The sequence below is a fragment of the Boleophthalmus pectinirostris genome, unplaced genomic scaffold (genome assembly GCF_026225935.1).
Source record: "Boleophthalmus pectinirostris isolate CB_2022bp ecotype Guang Dong unplaced genomic scaffold, ASM2622593v1 HiC_scaffold_9, whole genome shotgun sequence".
Lineage (NCBI taxonomy): Eukaryota > Metazoa > Chordata > Actinopteri > Gobiiformes > Gobiidae > Boleophthalmus > Boleophthalmus pectinirostris.
The window spans coordinates 2,850,175-2,868,955 of NW_026571541.1; the positions used below are offsets into that span (position 1 = coordinate 2,850,175).

Sequence of the window (18,781 nt, forward strand, 5' to 3'; positions counted from 1 at the left end):
CAAAGAAACTGATAAGACACCTGGAGCCTGTCTTTTATCATTGAGCCAAGGCTCCAACTTTGACCTGGGACGCACAGCTCTTTGTTGGGCAATGGCATCCAACACATTGGTACAAGTGGATAAAAAAACGCGATGTCAACTGTTCAATGTTTAAAACGCCTGTAGACTCACTGTTTGACTGAACAATAGTGTCAAAAAGAGATGAGAAAAGAGCCACACAACTGGGCTTGAAAACTCGACTATAGCGCACAGGAGCCCCTGTTTTATTGCACTCATTTACACTAACATCAAACATTACAGGAGTGAGATTACACCATCACCTTGAATCTACAAAATCTTTTATTTTTAGTAGGTCCTGGCGATCATAAACCAGCAGTGAGTCAATGGTCCTTGTGAAAGTTGTTAAAATTAGAGCCAAATAAAGTAGATACAGGAGAGTCAAGTGGCGTACCAAGCACACCGGCGCCATCTTGACCCCCCACTGCTACTACAACTACCACTCAGTGTGGTACGTGCATTTAAACAGGACATACAGAACCTGGTTGCACAGGCACACATGCACGCACACACTCAAACACATACATACACACACATTTGAACAGGACATACAGAACCTGGTCCCACAGGTAAACATGCACACATCCCCTAAGGGGGGCAGTCACCAAAAAGCATTATTCTGAAAAGCTCAGCTCCAGTAGTGTGGCTCAGCTGATCAGGAACATAACTCCTAACTGTGTTTTATAAGCATATGTATGAGAATAACGACCCATCTGGCAGGTTCGGCATGTGCAGGAGAGTGCGGCACAGCTCCGGGCTGTGTATGCAGGGGAGAAAGCCGAGGCCATCGCGTGTCGGGAGCATGAAGTAATGATGTGCTGGAAGGAGCTGCTGAGCTGCTGTGAGGAGTGCCGTGTACACATCACCACAGAGGCAGACAAACTGCGCTTCTTCAGCCTGGTAAGGGACCAGCTCATGTGGATGGACTCCATCATTTGCCAGATCGGCACCGGAGAAAAGCCCAGGTACACACACACACTCCATCTGCTCTGCTTTGAGCCTTGCCTTACTGTGACCCCTGCATGTATGTGAGCTGAACACTGTGTACCTGCAGGGATGTGTCCTCTGTGGAGGTCCTCATGAACTATCACCAGAGTTTAAAGAGTGAGGTGGAGGCACGTAGAAACAGCATGGTAGAGTGTGTGGAAATGGGGAAAACCCTGCTGGCCGCCCGCAATCCTGCAGCCCCAGAGGTGAGATCTGACCACTGTTCATTACACCTTTGGTATGGATGCAGTTCTTAACATGTGATATCTTCAGATCAAGGAGAAACTGGACAAGGTGCTCTCTAAGCAGCATGAGCTCTCAGAGAAGTGGGACAAACATTGGGAGGTGCTACAGCAGTGTGAGTAATCCTCCTTCTCTCAAACCTGCTGCAGTGTTATGGTTCTAATAGACAGGTGTCATCTCACAGTGTTGGAGGTGCACCAGTTTGCCCAGGAAGCAGTGGTGGCAGAGGCTTGGCTCACTGCACAGGAGCCCCTGCTGAACAGCTCTGAGCTTGGCACCAGTGTGGACGAGGTGGAGCAGCTGATCCGGCGTCATGAGGCCTTCCGTAAAGCAGCCGCTAGTTGGGAGGAGCGTTTTAGCTCTCTGCGCCGCCTCACCTCTGTAAGCCCCACCCACAGCTCCCTCTACACAGAGCTAAACATAAGCTTCATTCTCTCTCTGTGATGTGTGTGCAGGTAGAGAAACTGAAGGCAGAGCAGGGGAAGCTCCCCCCCACGCCCTTGCTAGGCCGAAAGGTCTTCCTGGAGCCCCAGGACCCTCCAGGTCAACCCCCTGTGTCTCCTGTCATGAGACAGACCATCTATGAGCAGACGGAGCCCAGCTCCCCCCCTTCTTCCGCAGGGCGCCGCCTCTCCTCTTTGGCCCCTAACTACAGTCCTGTGATGAACTGTTATCGCGGCACCTCTGACCCGCAGCAGAGTGGGGCTGTGGTGGGCGTGGCTGCTGGAGTGGGCCAACCAACTCTATCATCTATTGCTTCCATTGCCACTGCCGCCATGCTGGTGTCAGCCAATCAGGCACGGGAAGGCGCGAGTGCTGTCAGAAGCAAGGCTTCAAAAACTTTGAGCCCTCTCCAGAGTGGGCAAGCTCCTGAGGAACCAGAGCCCAAGTCACAGTACCTACGGCAGCCCAAGATCAAGCACCTGGACGATGTTGTGACCCCACTGCTGGTGGCCAGTCGCCTGGAGAAGTCTCGTGAGAGAGGGCGCGAGAGGGAGTCGGGTCCAGATAGAGACGTCAACATCATGGCTGAAGTGGTGCTACAAGACCCCTGTCGAGAAAGGCTGCACAGTGAACCCACTAGAGGGCCCCGAGGGTCCCGAACAGAAGTCCCAGGCCATGCCCAGCCCCAGGCCTACCACAAAGAACACAAGATGGAGCGCCCCCTTTCCAGTGAGCAGCTGATCCAGGCCCGCAGAGACGAGCTGCCGCAGGAGGTGTGGAGAGAGCAGGAACGCAGGCGCACTCTGGAGAGGCAGACGTCCAGTGAACACGAGGGCCCAGGAGGCCATGAGGCCCGGCGCAGAGAGAGAGACCGGCACAAGCCGGAGCGTCAGGAGTCTAGTGAGCCAGATAGGGAGCACTCTGACCGCCGTTCAGCTGGAGGGTCAGTGTGCCAAATAGTACTGGTCAAACACTACCACACACACCCCAATACAGCTGCTTTGTTTTCTGTTCAGGGAGAAGAGGTCCACCATGGCTGAGATAGTAGAGCAGATCCAGGAGAGAGAAGCAGCTCAGGTCAGAACTGAAACTGTGTTGTGTATTAAGACTGGAGGTGCTGGTTCGGTAAGGTTGATGATAACACACGTGTGTTTGATGTTCCTAGGCTCGGGGAGAGGTGCCTCGCCTGCCCAATGGTCTCCCGGAAAAGTCTTCCCGCCCCGAACGCCCGCGAGCTCGGGACAGGCCTAAACCTCGACGCCGACCCAGACCCAAAGAGGGAGGGGAGCCCAGCAGGAGGTCTAGGTCTGCCCCGGCTCAGAGCCCAGCTACACCCCAGCCTCCCACACACACAGCCCATCAGGAGGGTTTCTTGTTCCGCAAGCTGGACATTGAGAGCATGAAGAAGAGCACTAACAGGTGGGTGTCCTGCATGTAGACGGCCATGTGCCTGCGATACAGACCCAGTCAAATAGTATGTTCACCAGAGTGGCCAGTTGGACCCACTCTGAACACCTAACATGGTACTATTTGAGTCCCACTGGGCGGAGGCTGCTGATGCATGCTAAGCTACTCCTGGAGCTGTGAATGGAGCGATGCAAGCCCATCACTGCCCCCTGGTGTGTAAACCTGTGCAGGTCACCGGGATGTGGACCCAGGTATCTGGGAGCTCATCACAGTGCTGCTGCTTTACATTGCACCACACCTGTCTATGCTCGCTGCTTCTATGAAAACAGTGAAATGATCATCTAGGATTAGCAAATGATCACAGATCTGGAGTTGGTACAGTCTGGAACCCCTGAGTCCAGCTCCATGTGAACCAGTACTGATCTTACCATTTATATTTTGTCTTGTTAATTTTGCTCAAAAATCCTCTAACAGTCATCAATATCAAAACTGTTATCAGAATTGTTTTGTCCCTCGCATAGAGTAGCTTCTTCCCTTACACCATCTCTATCTTTCTATTGTATTGCATTGATTGTGCAACTTGAGATATCCAGTGTCTTTTACCACTACATGGTCCTAATGTTATGCTTTTACACAGACGTATAGGACTGTTCATGGACATAGGAACTTTAGGGTTATTTCATATTTAGTATACAAAATGATGTACAGCTTTTTATTTGAAAATACAATTTGAATAATAGGATTGGATTCAGTAGCATGTATAGTGTATTTTATTGTCAGATAGATATATTGGGAATACTAACAGTATGGCCAAAGCCTGGATAAGAGACCCCTTCTCTGATGTAGGCCTAAAACAGCATGTGCAGCAGCTGCATGTTGGACTGGTGAGCCAAAGCCTAATGGTGAGCCAGACAAGCTACCCTGTAGAGCTCTTACCCAGCCCAGCGCTAAAGCCTGATCTGGGGCTATAGTCTGCTCATGAACCTGGCTCATCTGCTCCTCTGAATGAGTGAGCACAGTGCAATGTGGCTCAGGTACAGGACTGAGTTGACAGGACTGTGAGTGGACATGGTGAATGTGAATGTGACTGAGTGGACATGACAAAGTGGACATGATTAAGGGGACATAACTGAGGGTACATGATTGAGTGGACATGCCTCAGTGGACATGAGAGAGTGGACATGAGTAAGGAGTCATGACTAAGTCAGCACCACTGTGCGGGCCTAACTGAGGGGACATGACGGAATGGACATGACTTAGGGGACAAAAGGTAACATTACTGTGTATTGGCCTGGCTGTTCCTCTGTCAGCACCGCTCCTCCTCCACAGTAAAGCATTCTGTCTGCCCATGTCTCAGTTCAATGTGCTACAATATCAATAGCATTCTGGTACCAATAACATAAAGATATCACCATATGGAAAGTCTATTGGTGTGACCTTCTTGGACAATTGTAGCGAAATAAAATTTTTTGAATTTATCAGACCAGTGCATAGGTATCCAGAAACAGGCGTCAGCAGAACATTTGGCCTTTACATAGCCACAACATGATGAGCGCATTCATGATGTTCAGCCCTTAGACAGAACATGGCTGCAGACCGGATACGCCTGTGGAGTCCCAGCCCACTGCATGTTTCCTGGGTGTCATTTAGTGCTCCTGCTGGGGTCGGATCAGGACTGGGGTTAAGGCTGGAGTCAGGGATGGGGTTTAGGTGTGAATAGCTATCAGTTGAATTGCAATTGCAGATTTAGATGAGCATGAATGGGGTTATGTCTTTGTCTCTAATAGCAGGGTGGGGTGTCATGTCTGTTCTTTAAGATGTACTGTCCCAATCAATCAAATAAATAAATAAACTAGAAAAGCACTCAGAGAGCGCAGACCTCCGACAAGGACTACCCCCATTTTTTATATAAATTGCGATAAAATCAGTCTTCTGGATCAGATCCGGATCAGCCTTTGGAATATGAAAGAGGATCCCATTGTCCATCCCTGAGTCAAATTTCATGGGGTTTGGTCAGTAATTAACCGAGATATTGAGAAACAAAATGTTTGGCCCCATTTACCACAATGTTAACTAAAATTTCAAAGTGATCCAGAATCCAGGATTTCTTCCGGATCACCCCCAAAATGAAATCAGTTCTTCCTTTTCACATTTCCAACAAATCCTGAAAATTTCATCAAAATCGGTCCATAACTTTTTGAGTTATGTTGCTAACAGACAAACAAACAAACAAACAGACAAACGCCGGCAAAAACATAACCTCCTTGGTGGAGGTAATAAATAAGTGTATGAGGGAGTGGGAGGACTCAGTGATGCCCATGTGTGAATGATTTGTCAAGGTTGCATGCACTGTCCTGAGGATTTGTTCAAATGGGACTTAACCAATTGTGTGCTGTGTTGTGTCCTCTCCTGTGCACACTGCGGGCTGTCCCTTGGCTCCTCTTTAAGGTAAGTGTGGTGTCCCTGTCCTCTCTGTCTTTCCCCGTCTGTCCCTGCCTGTCTCTGTCTCTGTCCGTGTATGTGTCGTGGTGTTCCAGTGTTATGGCCGCGGCCCATGGCACCTATCTGCTAGGCTCAGGTGAGTGTTGTCTCACAGGTAGCCCCGCCCCTGACCCCGCCGTCTCTCCTCTCACAGCAGGTCCTGGGTGAACCTGTACTGCGTGCTCAATAAAGGCGAGCTGGGCTTCTTCAAGGATGCCAAGAGCACTGGCACGCCTTACAACAACGAGGCTGCCCTTAGCCTGGGCCACTGCCAATGTGATGTCACCAACGGCTACAAGAAGAAGAAGAACGTTTTCACACTCAAGTGAGACACAGGCCCACAAGCTTTTAGGAGAGGAATAATGCACATATGCTATGCTCATTTATTACATAATTTAAGCTAATTTAATTTAAGTGGAATTCTGCTGCTGTAAAGTCATTACAGTCATGTCTTTGGTGTGTTACAGGACAAAAGACGGCAGTGAGTACCTATTTCATGCAAAAGATGAGGTGAGACATTTTTCACAGTCATCTTAAAACACAGTGCATAGTTGATTTTCACCACTCTTCTGTTCAACGGTAGGACGACCTGAAGGCCTGGGTGGGCAGTATCTCCACCAGTATCTCGGAGCATGAGGAAATTGGCAAATGGGGCCAGCCTCAACCCACTACCTCATCCACAGACGAGGGCACGCGGCGGGAAGGCAGTAAGGCCGACAACCGCTCTGACAGGGGTCCAGACCGGGGGTCTGACCGGGGCCCCGATCGGGGACCTGATCGGGGACCTGAGAAAGAAAAAGACAGAGTTGAGCGCTCTGAGAAAACTGTAAAATCTGACTCAAAACGCTCTGAAAAATCAAGCAAGAAGAAGTGAGCAGAGAAAATTCTGTTGCTACTGTAGAGCCTCCTCTGTCCAGGATGGACTGCATAGGACAGCGGAGGACAGTGGGGAAGCAGAAGAATACAGCTCCAGAGAGCTCTCCAGCACTGTTGAGTAAACCAAGCGTAGCCCTAATGTTTTCTGTTTGTTTTGTGTGAAATGAGCAGTGTCTGTCTGAGTCCATCTGTGTCTCTGAATATGAAGATGTCTCATGTCTTTATTTTGTTGGAGTTGGACACCTGAGGACACCTGGAAGACACTTGAAAGACACTTGGAGGTAGACTCCTGGCTTGGTCCGGAGCCTGACCATAATGCATTTTGAGCAGATAAAAGGACACATCTTGACTTAACTTGACTTGAATCAAGTCCCACAGAAGTTCATCTTTCAGAAGCACATGCTAATCTTTTCTTTAGTCTTGGGTCTTCCTCTGGGCTTCTAGTTTGGCATTTCTAACCTCAGATATCCCTCCTTTGTATGTGTGCAAAGCATCTCCATTCCACAGAACATATCAGCTGTCTCTGAATACTCCCTCTTAATGTCAGTTAGTCAGTCATCCTAAAAGTACAGTAGTTTTATATTGACTCTCCATGTTTCTTTTTAAATTGAATTTTTAATTTACAAGAGGGAACCATGTGTACTTCTCACGGAACTTCGCAAAAATGCTCCTCCGTCACTTCCTCAGAACATCTCACTGTACTCCTTCATTTCCTTAGAACATCACACTCTTCCTAGAACATCTCACTCATCTTAGAATATCTCACTTGCCTTTCTATACAATTTTTGTTGTTTTCTTAAGAAATAACTTTATTTTGAAGACTGAAGCCATAGTCTGTGACAGAGATTTACAAATGTGTCTGTAGGAACTACGGTTTTGTCCCGTTGGGAATTCTGTCCTTGGACCGATCTTGGTTGTGAGTACCTTAGCTTGGAGGATTAGCTGTGCATGTAATTGGTTAGTGACATTTCAGAATCCACTCGCCTTTAGTAAAAAGCACAAGTCCACATGTTCCTTCCCAAAGCCATGTTCCAGCAGGACCTTCAGCATCTTCAGAAGGGTGTAAACATTTGCTGTGAACTGACTGTTAAAAATAGCAGGGCTGCTTCTAGTTTGTGGGGAACTATACAAGATGTTGTTTGGGGGGGGCTCCATTCACCTGAACTGACCAACCAACTGAAAGAGATTGCCATGATGATTTATGTGAATTTCTTTGCTTGTACCTAAAAGCGAACTGCAATGGATGAAATGTTCTGGTTTGATGCTAGTTTAGTTTTGATGTAGACTTTGGTTTGATTGTGCTCTAGTCCTGCTTTAGCCAGTCCCTTCTACATTCTCTTCAAAGCTAGAAGGATCTGGAATCGTGACAAACCTGCCTCCCAACATGGACAGTCCAACCACAGCCACTAATTTGTAGCATGTGTCTCTCAAAGGCAGGAGACAGACAATATTCCATCATATTTTTCTGTATTGGCACAGATATTGGTGCATCCCTATTCAGAACAAAATCACTTCTTTTACCTGATATAAATAAGAATTCTGTGCTTCCATTGATTTTTCTACAGAAATCCATGTTTTTTCTCACTCCTCTTTTAATGTAAGCCGCCATGTTTATTTTTACCAGACCCTGATTGGTTAAGCTGCCTGTCAATCACACACCCCCGAATAATGGCGATAGGATATGGTTTCACACTCACTCATCTTTGTAAGGTCATGTCTAGGTTTGGTTCAGAGTTTAGTCCTGGGTGTGAATGCAACCTAAATATATGATGAAAATAAACAGACACACTTAGATGTGCTCAGTTCTGGTGGCCCATGTGTACAATCTGGTTTTGGCTAGAAATGGCCCTGCCCCTGTCTTCCAAACACGCCCCCAACCCTCCCCCTTCCCAGTCCTTTGCCGCACCCTCATCCCCATGAGCGCATGTGTACCTGTGCAGTCGTCCAGTTTCTCTTCACCTGCACCCAATGAGGAGGTCATCCCCCAATGCTCTCCACCTATTTTTCTATGGAATGAAGCTCTGACCAAAATGTCTTCATTCTAAAGCCCAGTCTGCCTTATGTCCACACTACACACATCTTTCAAATGCACCTTTTTTGATTTCTTTATTAATGACGTGTATTACAGACCATTTCCACTGGCCCCGTCAGCACTGCACAGCTCTGCTTTCTCAGATTTTTGGTATTTTGACTTGGGGCTAAAAACTTTTTTGGTCAAAAGACAGAATTAAAATTGGTAGTCAAAATCTGGACTAAGCACGTCAATTCCACTCTTAACCACATTTCAAATAGAGCTGGTAACACCTCTAAAATGGTGTTCATCTCACGGCCCCAGTTATACTGAGCTGAATAATCACCATTAGTGATTATTAATTAATTGAGGAATCACCACATCCCAAATTCAAAGTACGTAAAACAGAGCTGTGTAAACCATGCTAGAGCCATCTTCTGGGCAGTGGGAAAGCAGCTAGTGGCTATGGCCAGGGTTCCCAACAGAAAAGACCTTTTCTTTGACAATTTTGTATAATTTTTGTAACAAATGTAATGCATCTCAGCTAGGTGTGAATGCCAGATCAATGCAATTAATGATTTGCATGTTGGACATAATCAGAGCAAAGAGGACACAAGGCACAGGTCCTTGGATACGCAGAGACTCGAAGCTCCTCCTGTTCTGTTCCTACATCAGCCATCAAACCAATAAATACCTTTGGCTTTTGCTCTGTGCACTGTCCATTTCCTGGGATTACTCTGTGGAGAAGTGTGAATAGGCCTACAGGTGGCCCTCATAAAATGCATTTAAAGCAGTTAAAAGCAGATTTTGAAATGAGGGTGCAGAAGACTTATCTGGAACCCAAACCATAAAAGACACTAGCCTATACAGTATATAAGTGTGTGTGTGTGTATATATATATATATATATAAGTGCTGTCATGCGATTAAAAAAATTGAGAGATTAATTAATTATGATCTGTAATTAATTAATCTAATTAATCTCTTTTTAATCTCACCTAAAAATTGCTGAGAAAAGCCTTCAATTTGAGGTATTTTCATTTAAATTCTTTATTACATTATTGTGGCAGATCAAAAGACTGATATAGAACAAAAAAAGTGACTTTATAAAGTCATTTATTGTTTAACAAACTTTAACAGATGCAGTCACTTACATTCCACAGTATCATCATTATTATTACTATTACTAATCTGCAGTGTTGGGAAGGTTACTTTTAAAATGTATTCCCCTACAGATTACAGATTACATATCCCAAAATGTAGTTTGTAACTTAATCCATTTAATTACTTAAAGTGAGTAATTTGAATACTTTGGATTACTTGATATTGTCATGCTTTTTAAAACTACATGAATGTAGCAACCACATCCTGCAAATGTTGTTCTTGTTTGTTCTCTTCAAATTGGTTGTTGAGCCCAAGTCTCCATGAATAAGAAACTGTTTGCTGTAAAGTAGCAAAGACGAGGAAATCTGAACATAATAACTTTTGTCTACTTAAAGACAATAAAAAGTCCAGTCTTTCCTTAACCATATTAAAAATATTATTGATAGAGAAATGCTTTATATATGAGATCACTGGTTTTAGTCCTGGTTTTAGTTCTGGTTTAGTCCTACTTTAGTCCTAGTTTAGTCCTGGAATGGGTTAGTCCTGATTTTAGACCTGGTTTTAGTTCTGGTTTTAGTTCTGGTTTAGTCCTGGTTTAGACCTGGTTTAGACCTGGTTTTAGTTCTGGTTTAGTCCTGGTTTAGTCCTGGTTTAGACGTGGTTTAGACCTGGTTTTAGTTCTGGTTTTAGTTCTGGTTTAGTCCTGGTTTAGACCTGGTTTAGACCTGGTTTTAGTTCTGGTTTAGTCCTGGTTTAGACCTGGTTTAGACCTGGTTTAGTCCTGGTTTAGTCCTCGACTAGGTTAGTCCCGGTTTTAGTCTTGGGGTTAGTTCTGGTTTAGAGGCGCACAGGAGGAAGCGCGGTTTACACAGCGTACGCGAGAAAACGTACGCGGCGCACGGGAGGACAGCAGTGTCCGCGCAGTAACGGAAACGTGGTCCGCGCGTTCTCAGGTTAATGACGATGATGAAGGTGTGTGTTTGTGTGTGTTTGTATTTGTGTGTGTTTGTGTGTGTTTGTGTTTGTGTGTGTGTGTTTGTGTGTGTGTCCCCTCATGTGGCAGGTCACTATAGGACAGTAGTGCAGACATGAGTCTATGCAGGTTGTTTTCACCAGTGACATTTAAGTTGTAGGCGATTTTATATTTGTTATTTTCTTTTATATTTCACGTCGGGAGAATAATTTCCAAGATACGAATGTGTTTTTACCTGTGCACTGCTGCCTCTGTTCTACTGGCTCTTCGACCTCCTCCATTGTGCGACTGACGCCGCCAACGTGATCATGACGTTTACATCGCTCTTACTGCGCGCGTTTTGTGTGGGTTTCCGGCAATGAGTGGAATTACCGAAATTTAAAAAAATTGTAAAAGTGTTTTTTGTGTGTGTGTTTTTATGTGTTGTTGGGACAACAACACATAAAAACAGATTTTATAATAAAGCAACTCACATACAGAAACAGTAAAGTTAGAGATTAAAAATTAGATTAACGTGATTAAAAAACATAACACGCTAAATATGACTGTAATTAATTAATCGCAATTAACGCGCTAATTTGACACCCCTAATATATATATATATATATATATATATATATATATATATATATATATATATATATATATATACACACACACACACGAGATAGTATCTCGTAATTACGAGATAATCCCCCTCCCCTCCCCCCTAAAGATTTTTTTTTTTTCACTGACTACAATGCTCTTTCGTAGTTTTTACCTTCACTGGCATTAAAAAAAAATGTCGTAAAAACAAAATAAACTATCTCGTAATTACGAGATAATCCCCCCTCCCCCCTCCAATTTTTTTTTTTTTTTCACTGACTACTATGCTCTTTCGTAAAAAACACACACATAAATGTAAAGTATTGAGGGGACTTGAAGGGATCTGTACCTGTATTGTACAGCTGTACAATTGTTAAAAGGCATTATAATGCCAGTTATCAGTGCTCAGACTTCACTAGGCTTATGTGTTCATGGAAGTTAATTAGTTAGTTGTTGATTAATTTCAGGGGCTTGCATGTTTCTGTGTGCATATGTATCAGCAGTTCAATATGACAGAGTTAGTTCAATGTAAATATGACAGAGGGCTATTTTTCATCTGTAGTCCCTAGACAGATGCTGAGTGTTATTCAGCCTGTTCCTACAGGGAGTGAAGAGATTCATATTTTCAAAACACAAAGCACACTCCGCGGCGATAGGGGGCGAAACCACGCGAAGAGGGCTGCTCCGTGTCCGGTTTAGAGGTGACTGCGGGCTCAATCAGACGCGGAAGCACAACTTTGTTGGTAAATTCGCTAATCCCGAACGATCCATGGGTATATTATAATAACGATTCTGCGGTGTAAACCTGTCCCTTTTCACTTCAGTTCTATCACATGTTGAGTGTGAGCGAGGCCTGCGGTGTGCTGCATCTCCAAATGCGCGTGTGAGCTACGGACGGCCGCGCTTCGTCCACAAAACCTCTCAGGACATGGAGCAGAACATGGAGCAGAAGTTTGTGACTGCGGTGGGGACATTGGTGGAAGCCGCCGTCCAGGCCACGATGCTGGCGTGCCGGCAGGCCTGGGGACGTGAGGGGCCGCTGCCGGACATGGAAGAGGCCCACGCGCAGAGCTTTCGGAGCATCCAGAGCTCTCTGGTGCTGGACATCCACGCCGTGTACACCGAGCTGCTGGGGGAGGTGGAGTCTCTGCGGGCCCGTGTGCAGCAGCTGGAGGGGGCGCTGCAGCGGAGGCCTAAAGCGGGACACCGGGGAGATGATGAGGGAAACCCGGAGACGATGCTCCAGAGCTTGGGTGAAAATGCCGAGAACGTGCTTCTACAGGACGGCTTTCTGCTGGGTGAGTGTAGTCTCAGTGTACCGCTCTTTAACACGACTCACTATAAAGGATCACTAAGGAACTTTTCTTGTGGAAGGTTCGCCTCCTGCTTTTCATAATGGGAATGTTGTTGCTTTTCCTGGTCTGGAAAGTTACTACTACCCCTCTCACAGCAAGAATGTGTGCTTTTTAAATGGGCAGTTTGGCAGTGAAGGCACTTGTGATTGGGAATGTAACGATATCCAAATCTCACGGTACGATATTTATTCCGATCCTTTGGTGAGGCTAATAGAATTGTAGATAGGTTACTTTTTGTTTTTACAATTCCTTCACAAGACTTGAGAATCATAATAACACAAATTAAAGTTTAAAAAAACAGCACAGAAATGAATCATGGTCAGTGTAGTTCCCTATGTTTACTAGCTCTTGCTACTATAAAACAATGCATTTAAGCAAAGCAACTTGTAAGTCAGTAGATTGCAACCGCCCCCAATATTGTTGTGAGACCCTTGACAATAAGATATCATGATATTTTGGTTGTTATATTGTTACATCACTGCCTGTGATTGAGTAAAGGCCAGACTCACTGTAACATTCCGTGAGAAGCAAAGCAATAACATCTTCATGGAGACAAGTGGACCCACCAGAAAAATTACATTGTGTTCCTTTAAAATGTTGCATGTTCATTCATTTAAACATGTGTCCCTGTCTTTCCAGAGGCTCCTGTGCTGTTCGTATCCACTGATCCAGAGCCGCTGGTTCTGGAGGCCCCCCACAGCCCAGACAGCCCAGTGAGTGCAGCACACTCTCAGCCACACGGGTCGGGTTTGAGTCAAAATGTGTTGCAGTGTAATGTAGTGTTGTCACAATACTGAAATTTCAAACTCTTTTTTGATACTAAGGAATAGACTCAATACTCAGTACAGATCCTATTACCATGAATTAAAAAACATTATTTATTTAGGCCATTGTTTCCCAAAGATAGGGTCACAGCCCTCAGGTGCATCGCAGATTTTTTTGGGGGTCGCCTTGTCATGATCTGCATGTAGGTCTGCAAAATAAAGGTTGTGTCACTGATCTGCTGCTGTGCTCTCCTTCTGCACCACGGAATCGAACATGTTACAAAAACGCAGACAGGCCCACCTATCTCATTAGATATGTTGAAATGCAAAAACATGTTTTGTATAATTTCAAATCTTTTTCTAATTGACTGATTGATTTTCTAATGACTGCTGGTTCAATTGAATGTTGAAAAGAAAAAGAAATGGGCTAAATTTAATACGCCACTTACTTGGTTTAAAATGTGAGTAATAGTAATTGTTCAGAGAGACACAATCACTCAGTAACATATCCTCATTAATGTTCAGTAATGGTCAAATAAACCATTATTTTGTGATTTGCAAATAATGTTTATTGACTTGGTTCGTGAAGATTTGTGACTTTTAAAATATGGGTCCCCAGAAAACAAATTTTGGGAAACACTGATTTAGACAATAATTTAATGTAATTCCAGCATAGTGCACACAGCAACACAATAGTACTTTAATACTTAATAGTATTTTCTATTTCCATGTGGTCTTATATGTGTATAATCCCTCAGTGGTCCATGTAGGTTCCATAGTGGTCCCTGGGTGTATACTAGTCTATGTGCTCTTGTACTGATACAGCTCAAGATCATTCTAAAGACATTCAGGAAAGGTTCGTTTCTGCCCTGTGAATGCGACTTTTTTAGTGTCAATACCTAGTCAAAAATCTGATTTGGAAAATGACCATGAGCACACAAACTCATAACTTGGGAGGAATTGGCTAAAGATAGGTACCAGTCAGAAGTCTGGACACACCCTGTCCTTCAGTGTTTTAATCTTCATGTTTACTACTTTCTACATTGTATGCGCACACAGAAGACATCAAATATATGATGTAAAAGTTAAATAACTCAGCTAAACCGTAGACTGTATAAAGAAGCGGACTAAGTAAGTGTGACATCACCCACAGCGTTCAGCTCCACTTAAATGAAGCTCTTGTTGCAGGAGGAGCAGTTACAAGAGCAAATTTGGAGCCAGGCTCTATAATAGGAATAAAAGTTTTTTGACAGACAAAATAGTAAAAAGCAAACAAACAAACAAACAAAGAAAAACACCAGGATCATGTAGAGCGGGTGAATACAAACATTTTAAGACCAAAATGATAAGGCTTATAGAGAGAGGGGTCACAATATTCCAATGTAAGTCAATGGGAGCCAGAGTCAGAAGGAGCTGGAAGAGCCACATGCGATCCTCCTATTTGGAATATGGCGACTAGCACGTTAGCTATGTCAATTTATATATTATATAGTATATGTCCATTTATATTTATATAAACTTTTGACTCATATGATCTGGTTTGTCTGTGCTGAAATATTAATAAATGTATTGTGTTGAATTGTATTGTTTTGTTTTATTTAATTTTTTGTTATTGTTTATTTTTTTATTTTTTTACAGAATGTACTTGATGGCTCAGCTGCTGAGAGATCAAAAAGGAAGAGAGGACCCAATTCAAAAAGATATAAATGTTAGTATGACTATTGTACAGTGAGGAAAATAAGTATTTGAAAACCCTGCTATTTTGTAAGTTCTCCCACTTAGAAATCATTGAGGGGTCTGAAATTTTCATCGTAGGTGCATGTCCACTGTGAGAGACATAATCTGAAAAAAAAAATCCAGAAATCACAATGTATGATTTTTTTAACTATTTATTTGTATGATACAGCTGCAAATAAGTATTTGAACACCTGAGAAAATAAATGTTAATATTTGTTACAGTAGCCTTTGTTTGAAATTACAGAGGTCAAACGTTTCCTGTAGTTTTTCCACCAGGTTTGCACACACTGCAGGAGCGATTTTGGCCCACTCCTCTACACAGATCTTCTCTAGATCAGTCAGGTTTCTGGGCTGTCGCTGAGAAACATGGAGTTTGTGCTCCCTCCAAAGATTTTCTATTGGGTTTAGGTCTGGAGACTGGCTAGGCCGTGCCAGACCCTTGATGTGCTTCTTACAGAGCCACTCCTTGGTTATCCTGGCTGTGTGCTTCAGGTCATTGTCATGTTGGAAGACCCAGCCTCGACCCATCTTCAATGCTCTAACTGAAGGAAGGAGGTCGTTCCCCAAAATCTCGCAATACATGGCCCCGGTCATCCTCTCCTTAATACAGTGCAGCCGCCCTGTCCCATGTGCAGAAAAACACCTCACCTTTCTTAGGATCATTGAGACCCCATGAGGTGAGATCTTGGGTGGAGCCCCAGTTTGAGGGAGATTGACAGTCATGTTTAGCTTCTTCCATTTTCTAATGATTGCTCCAACAGTGGACCTTTTTTCACCAAGCTGCTTGGCAATTTCCCCGTAGCCCTTTCCAGCCTTGTGGAGGTGTACAATTTTGTCTCTGGTGTCTTTGGACAGCTCTTTGGTCTTGGCCATGTTAGTAGTTGGAGTCTTACTGATTGTATGGGGTGGACAGTTGTCTTTATGCAGCTAACAACCTCAAACAGTTGCATCTGATTTAGGATAATAAATGGAGTGGAGGTGGGCTTTTTAAAGGTGGACTAACAGGTCTTTGAGGGTCAGAATTCTAGCTGATAGACAGGTGTTCAAATACTTATTTGCAGCTGTATCATACAAATAAATAATAAAAATATCATAAATTGTGATTTCTGGATTTTTCTTTTTAGATGATGTCTCTCACAGTGGACATGCACCTACGATGAAAATTTCAGATCCCTCCATTATTTCTAAGTGGGAGAACTTGCAAAATAGCAGGGTGTTCAAATACTTATTTTCCTCACTGTATATGGAAAGCATTGGTAAGAATCCCCTCCTTGAGTACAAACTGTGGTCTGTTTTAGGTGCTGGTGAGGAGGAGGAGGACACGGGCCCTGTGGAGGTGCTGGCCAGTCGAGTCTCAGGCAGAACCTTGAAGCCTTTGAAGCGATACTTCTGTGACTTTTGTAACATGGGCTTTCACTGGAAAGGAGACCTGAACAAGCATATGAAGGTGCACTTCAAAGCCTTTCCCTGTGAGCAGTGTGAGCGCACTTTTACTGACGAGGCAGCTCTGGAGAAACATGCCCAGAGTCATGAGGAGAAGGAGCCATTGCCCTTTCCCTGCCCACACTGTAAGAGGGCTTTCAGGAAGGAGCTATCCCTGCACAACCACATGGCCCGCCACCAGCAGAATCCCCCCAAAGCCTTCACCTGTGACCAGTGTGGGCGCAGTTTCAGGCTGGAGCAGTCCCTGGAGAACCATCGAGTGCGTCACCAGAAAGAGGCTCTGACCTTTCAGTGTTCACTCTGTGATAAGACGTGCAAGAGCTCTGTGCAGCTACGCTGCCACATGGTGGTCCACTCGGAGGACCGGCCCTACAGCTGTGCAACCTGCGGCAAAGAGTTCAAGAGTAAAGACACCCTCCGATTCCACCAGATGGTCCACACCAACACCAAGAAGTACAAGTGCTCTGAGTGTGAAGAGAGCTTCAAGTACGCCCACTCCCTGACAGTACATCGCAGAAAGCACACAGGCATTAGCCCATTCGTCTGCTCTGTTTGTAACCGCTCCTATCGCACTGGCACTGCCTTAAAGCGCCACAGTGTGGTGCACACTGGAGAAAAGCCTTTTACGTGCCACATCTGTGGAGCTCGCTTTAGCCTCAACAACAACCTGAAGAGACACATCCGTATCCACACAGGTGAAAAGCCCTTCAGCTGTCAGGATTGTGGCAAAAGTTTCTCTGACAACAACAAGCTCAAGTCGCACATGCTCATCCATGGCGCTAGCAAGCCCTTCATGTGCGACCTGTGTGGAAAGACCTTCCTGTTCAACTGCAGGCTGCGGGCGCACCAAAAGTTTGTACATGCTAACCGCGAGGAGTCAGATGGGCAGCAGGGTCCTGGGCTGCGCCGGAGAAACAGAGCTGTGGACAAGCCTTTCAGCTGTAAAATCTGCCTGCGAGGCTTCTCGGCCGCCTGGTCCCTCAAATTGCACGAGAAGGGCCACAGTGAGAACAAGGAGTTCACCTGTGAAGTGTGTGACAAGTCCTTCCACAACAAGTACTCGTTTAGCTACCACCAGCGCAGCCACACAGGCGACAAGCCCTTTGTGTGCGACGTGTGTGGAAACAGGTTCTTCCAGGCCAGCAGCCTGAAGCAGCATGAGCGCATCCACACAGGAGAGAAGCCCTACAAGTGTGACCAGTGCGGCAAAGCCTTCCGTACCGACGGCAACTTCTACAGACACATGCGCATCCACAGCGGAGATAAGCCCTTTCAGTGCATGTACTGCGAGAAGAAGTTCCACCAGTCCAACCAGCTGAAGGCCCACATGCAGCTGCACACAGGACAGAAGCTGTACTCCTGTCCCACCTGTGGACGAGGCTTTTCAGACTCCCGACAGCTCAAGAAACATAGCTGCCACGGCTCATGATGAAGGTCCTCTTCTATCAAACTTTATCATGACAAAACTGACTCTGCCTTGTCAACGGACAAGGTGGATGCTGCTTTTATGTGATCTCGGGAATACTAAAGATCCAAGTTCCGGAAAAGGGACTCAAGTTGGAATTTAAATGGGAAACTAATGTGGGAAAGTTGAAACAACTATCTCCTCACAGAAACTGTCCTGTAACCACAATAAGCGTTTCTACATATTTTTCCAATGAAACAACTAATAGATAACTAATAATCATTGTATTAACGTATGTTACTACTGGCTGTTAAACAGGTCTTTTCAGAGCTGTGATAGATCTGATATTTTTAGGTCTGATAAATAAAGTTGTATCAGCGGTTCTGAGATCACATGAATGCAGCATAATTTCACACAGTGTAAACATGCTCAGGAGTGGCTTCTGGAAATATGAAGTACAACCCCCGGAAATGTCAGCTGTAACAAAATTTTATTTGAGTTTTATTTGAGCAATATAATGAGCCACAGCTTTTTTGGGGTTTTAACTTTTCTCTGCACTGACCCAGCACAGCTTTGGTAATGAGGGCCACTGTGTTTAAGTCATAGACTGTAGTCTATGGTTCAGTTCTGTGCCTTATGTTTCTAATAAAGTCACGTTGCTGTACTGTTCTGCACCACTTTTAATAATGAGTAGGGTATGGATTCCATAAATATAGAAAAAGTTTAACCTGGATTATTTGAAAGCCTAGACTGGTATACAATAATACAATGTTTATTACAAAATGTTTAAATCCTAATTAGATTTTTTTCTTTATGATCAGTTTCCAGCTCAAGGAAACATCTCTTGACAGTTTAGTGTTTGCTGTTTTCTTACTTACAGGAGATATATTATTTATTTCATTTTTTTGGT

At 44.6% G+C, this 18,781-nt stretch overlaps 2 protein-coding genes across 4 annotated transcripts in view; both read left to right on the forward strand.

Annotated features, from left to right (window-relative positions):
* LOC110172721 (spectrin beta chain, non-erythrocytic 4) overlaps positions 1–8,049 on the forward strand; it is a 65,459-nt gene extending 57,410 nt beyond the window's left edge. For all 3 annotated transcript variants that reach the window (XM_055166889.1, XM_055166890.1, XM_055166891.1), the window contains 10 exons: positions 778–1,022; positions 1,112–1,250; positions 1,318–1,402; positions 1,472–1,668; positions 1,743–2,674; positions 2,748–2,808; positions 2,897–3,150; positions 5,774–5,944; positions 6,087–6,129; positions 6,203–8,049. In XM_055166889.1, the coding sequence (XP_055022864.1) occupies positions 778–1,022; positions 1,112–1,250; positions 1,318–1,402; positions 1,472–1,668; positions 1,743–2,674; positions 2,748–2,808; positions 2,897–3,150; positions 5,774–5,944; positions 6,087–6,129; positions 6,203–6,493 (2,418 nt within the window). In that variant the 3' untranslated portion in view covers positions 6,494–8,049. The remainder of the gene's footprint in view (positions 1–777; positions 1,023–1,111; positions 1,251–1,317; positions 1,403–1,471; positions 1,669–1,742; positions 2,675–2,747; positions 2,809–2,896; positions 3,151–5,773; positions 5,945–6,086; positions 6,130–6,202) is intronic.
* Positions 8,050–11,834: 3,785 nt separating this feature from the next.
* On the forward strand, positions 11,835–18,654 carry LOC110172720 (zinc finger protein 345-like). Its single transcript, XM_055147758.1, has 5 exons — positions 11,835–11,910; positions 11,992–12,465; positions 13,162–13,235; positions 14,925–14,994; positions 16,322–18,654. The coding sequence occupies exons 2-5, from the start codon at positions 12,096–12,098 to the stop codon at positions 17,893–17,895; spliced, it is 2,088 nt and encodes a 695-aa protein (XP_055003733.1). The 5' UTR covers positions 11,835–11,910; positions 11,992–12,095; the 3' UTR covers positions 17,896–18,654.
* Positions 18,655–18,781: the final 127 nt, after the last annotated feature.

What these genes read in the sequence shown, in the direction of transcription:
- LOC110172720 (XM_055147758.1), top strand. Translation starts at nt 12,096, where the DNA reads ATGGAGCAGAACATGGAGCAGAAGTTTGTGACTGCGGTGGGGACATTG. An exon ending in CCCACAGCCCAGACAGCCCA is followed by an intron (nt 13,236 to 14,924) that starts GTGAGTGCAGCA and finishes ATTTTTTTACAG; the next exon opens with AATGTACTTGATGGCTCAGC. An exon ending in CAATTCAAAAAGATATAAAT is followed by an intron (nt 14,995 to 16,321) that starts GTTAGTATGACT and finishes GGTCTGTTTTAG; the next exon opens with GTGCTGGTGAGGAGGAGGAG.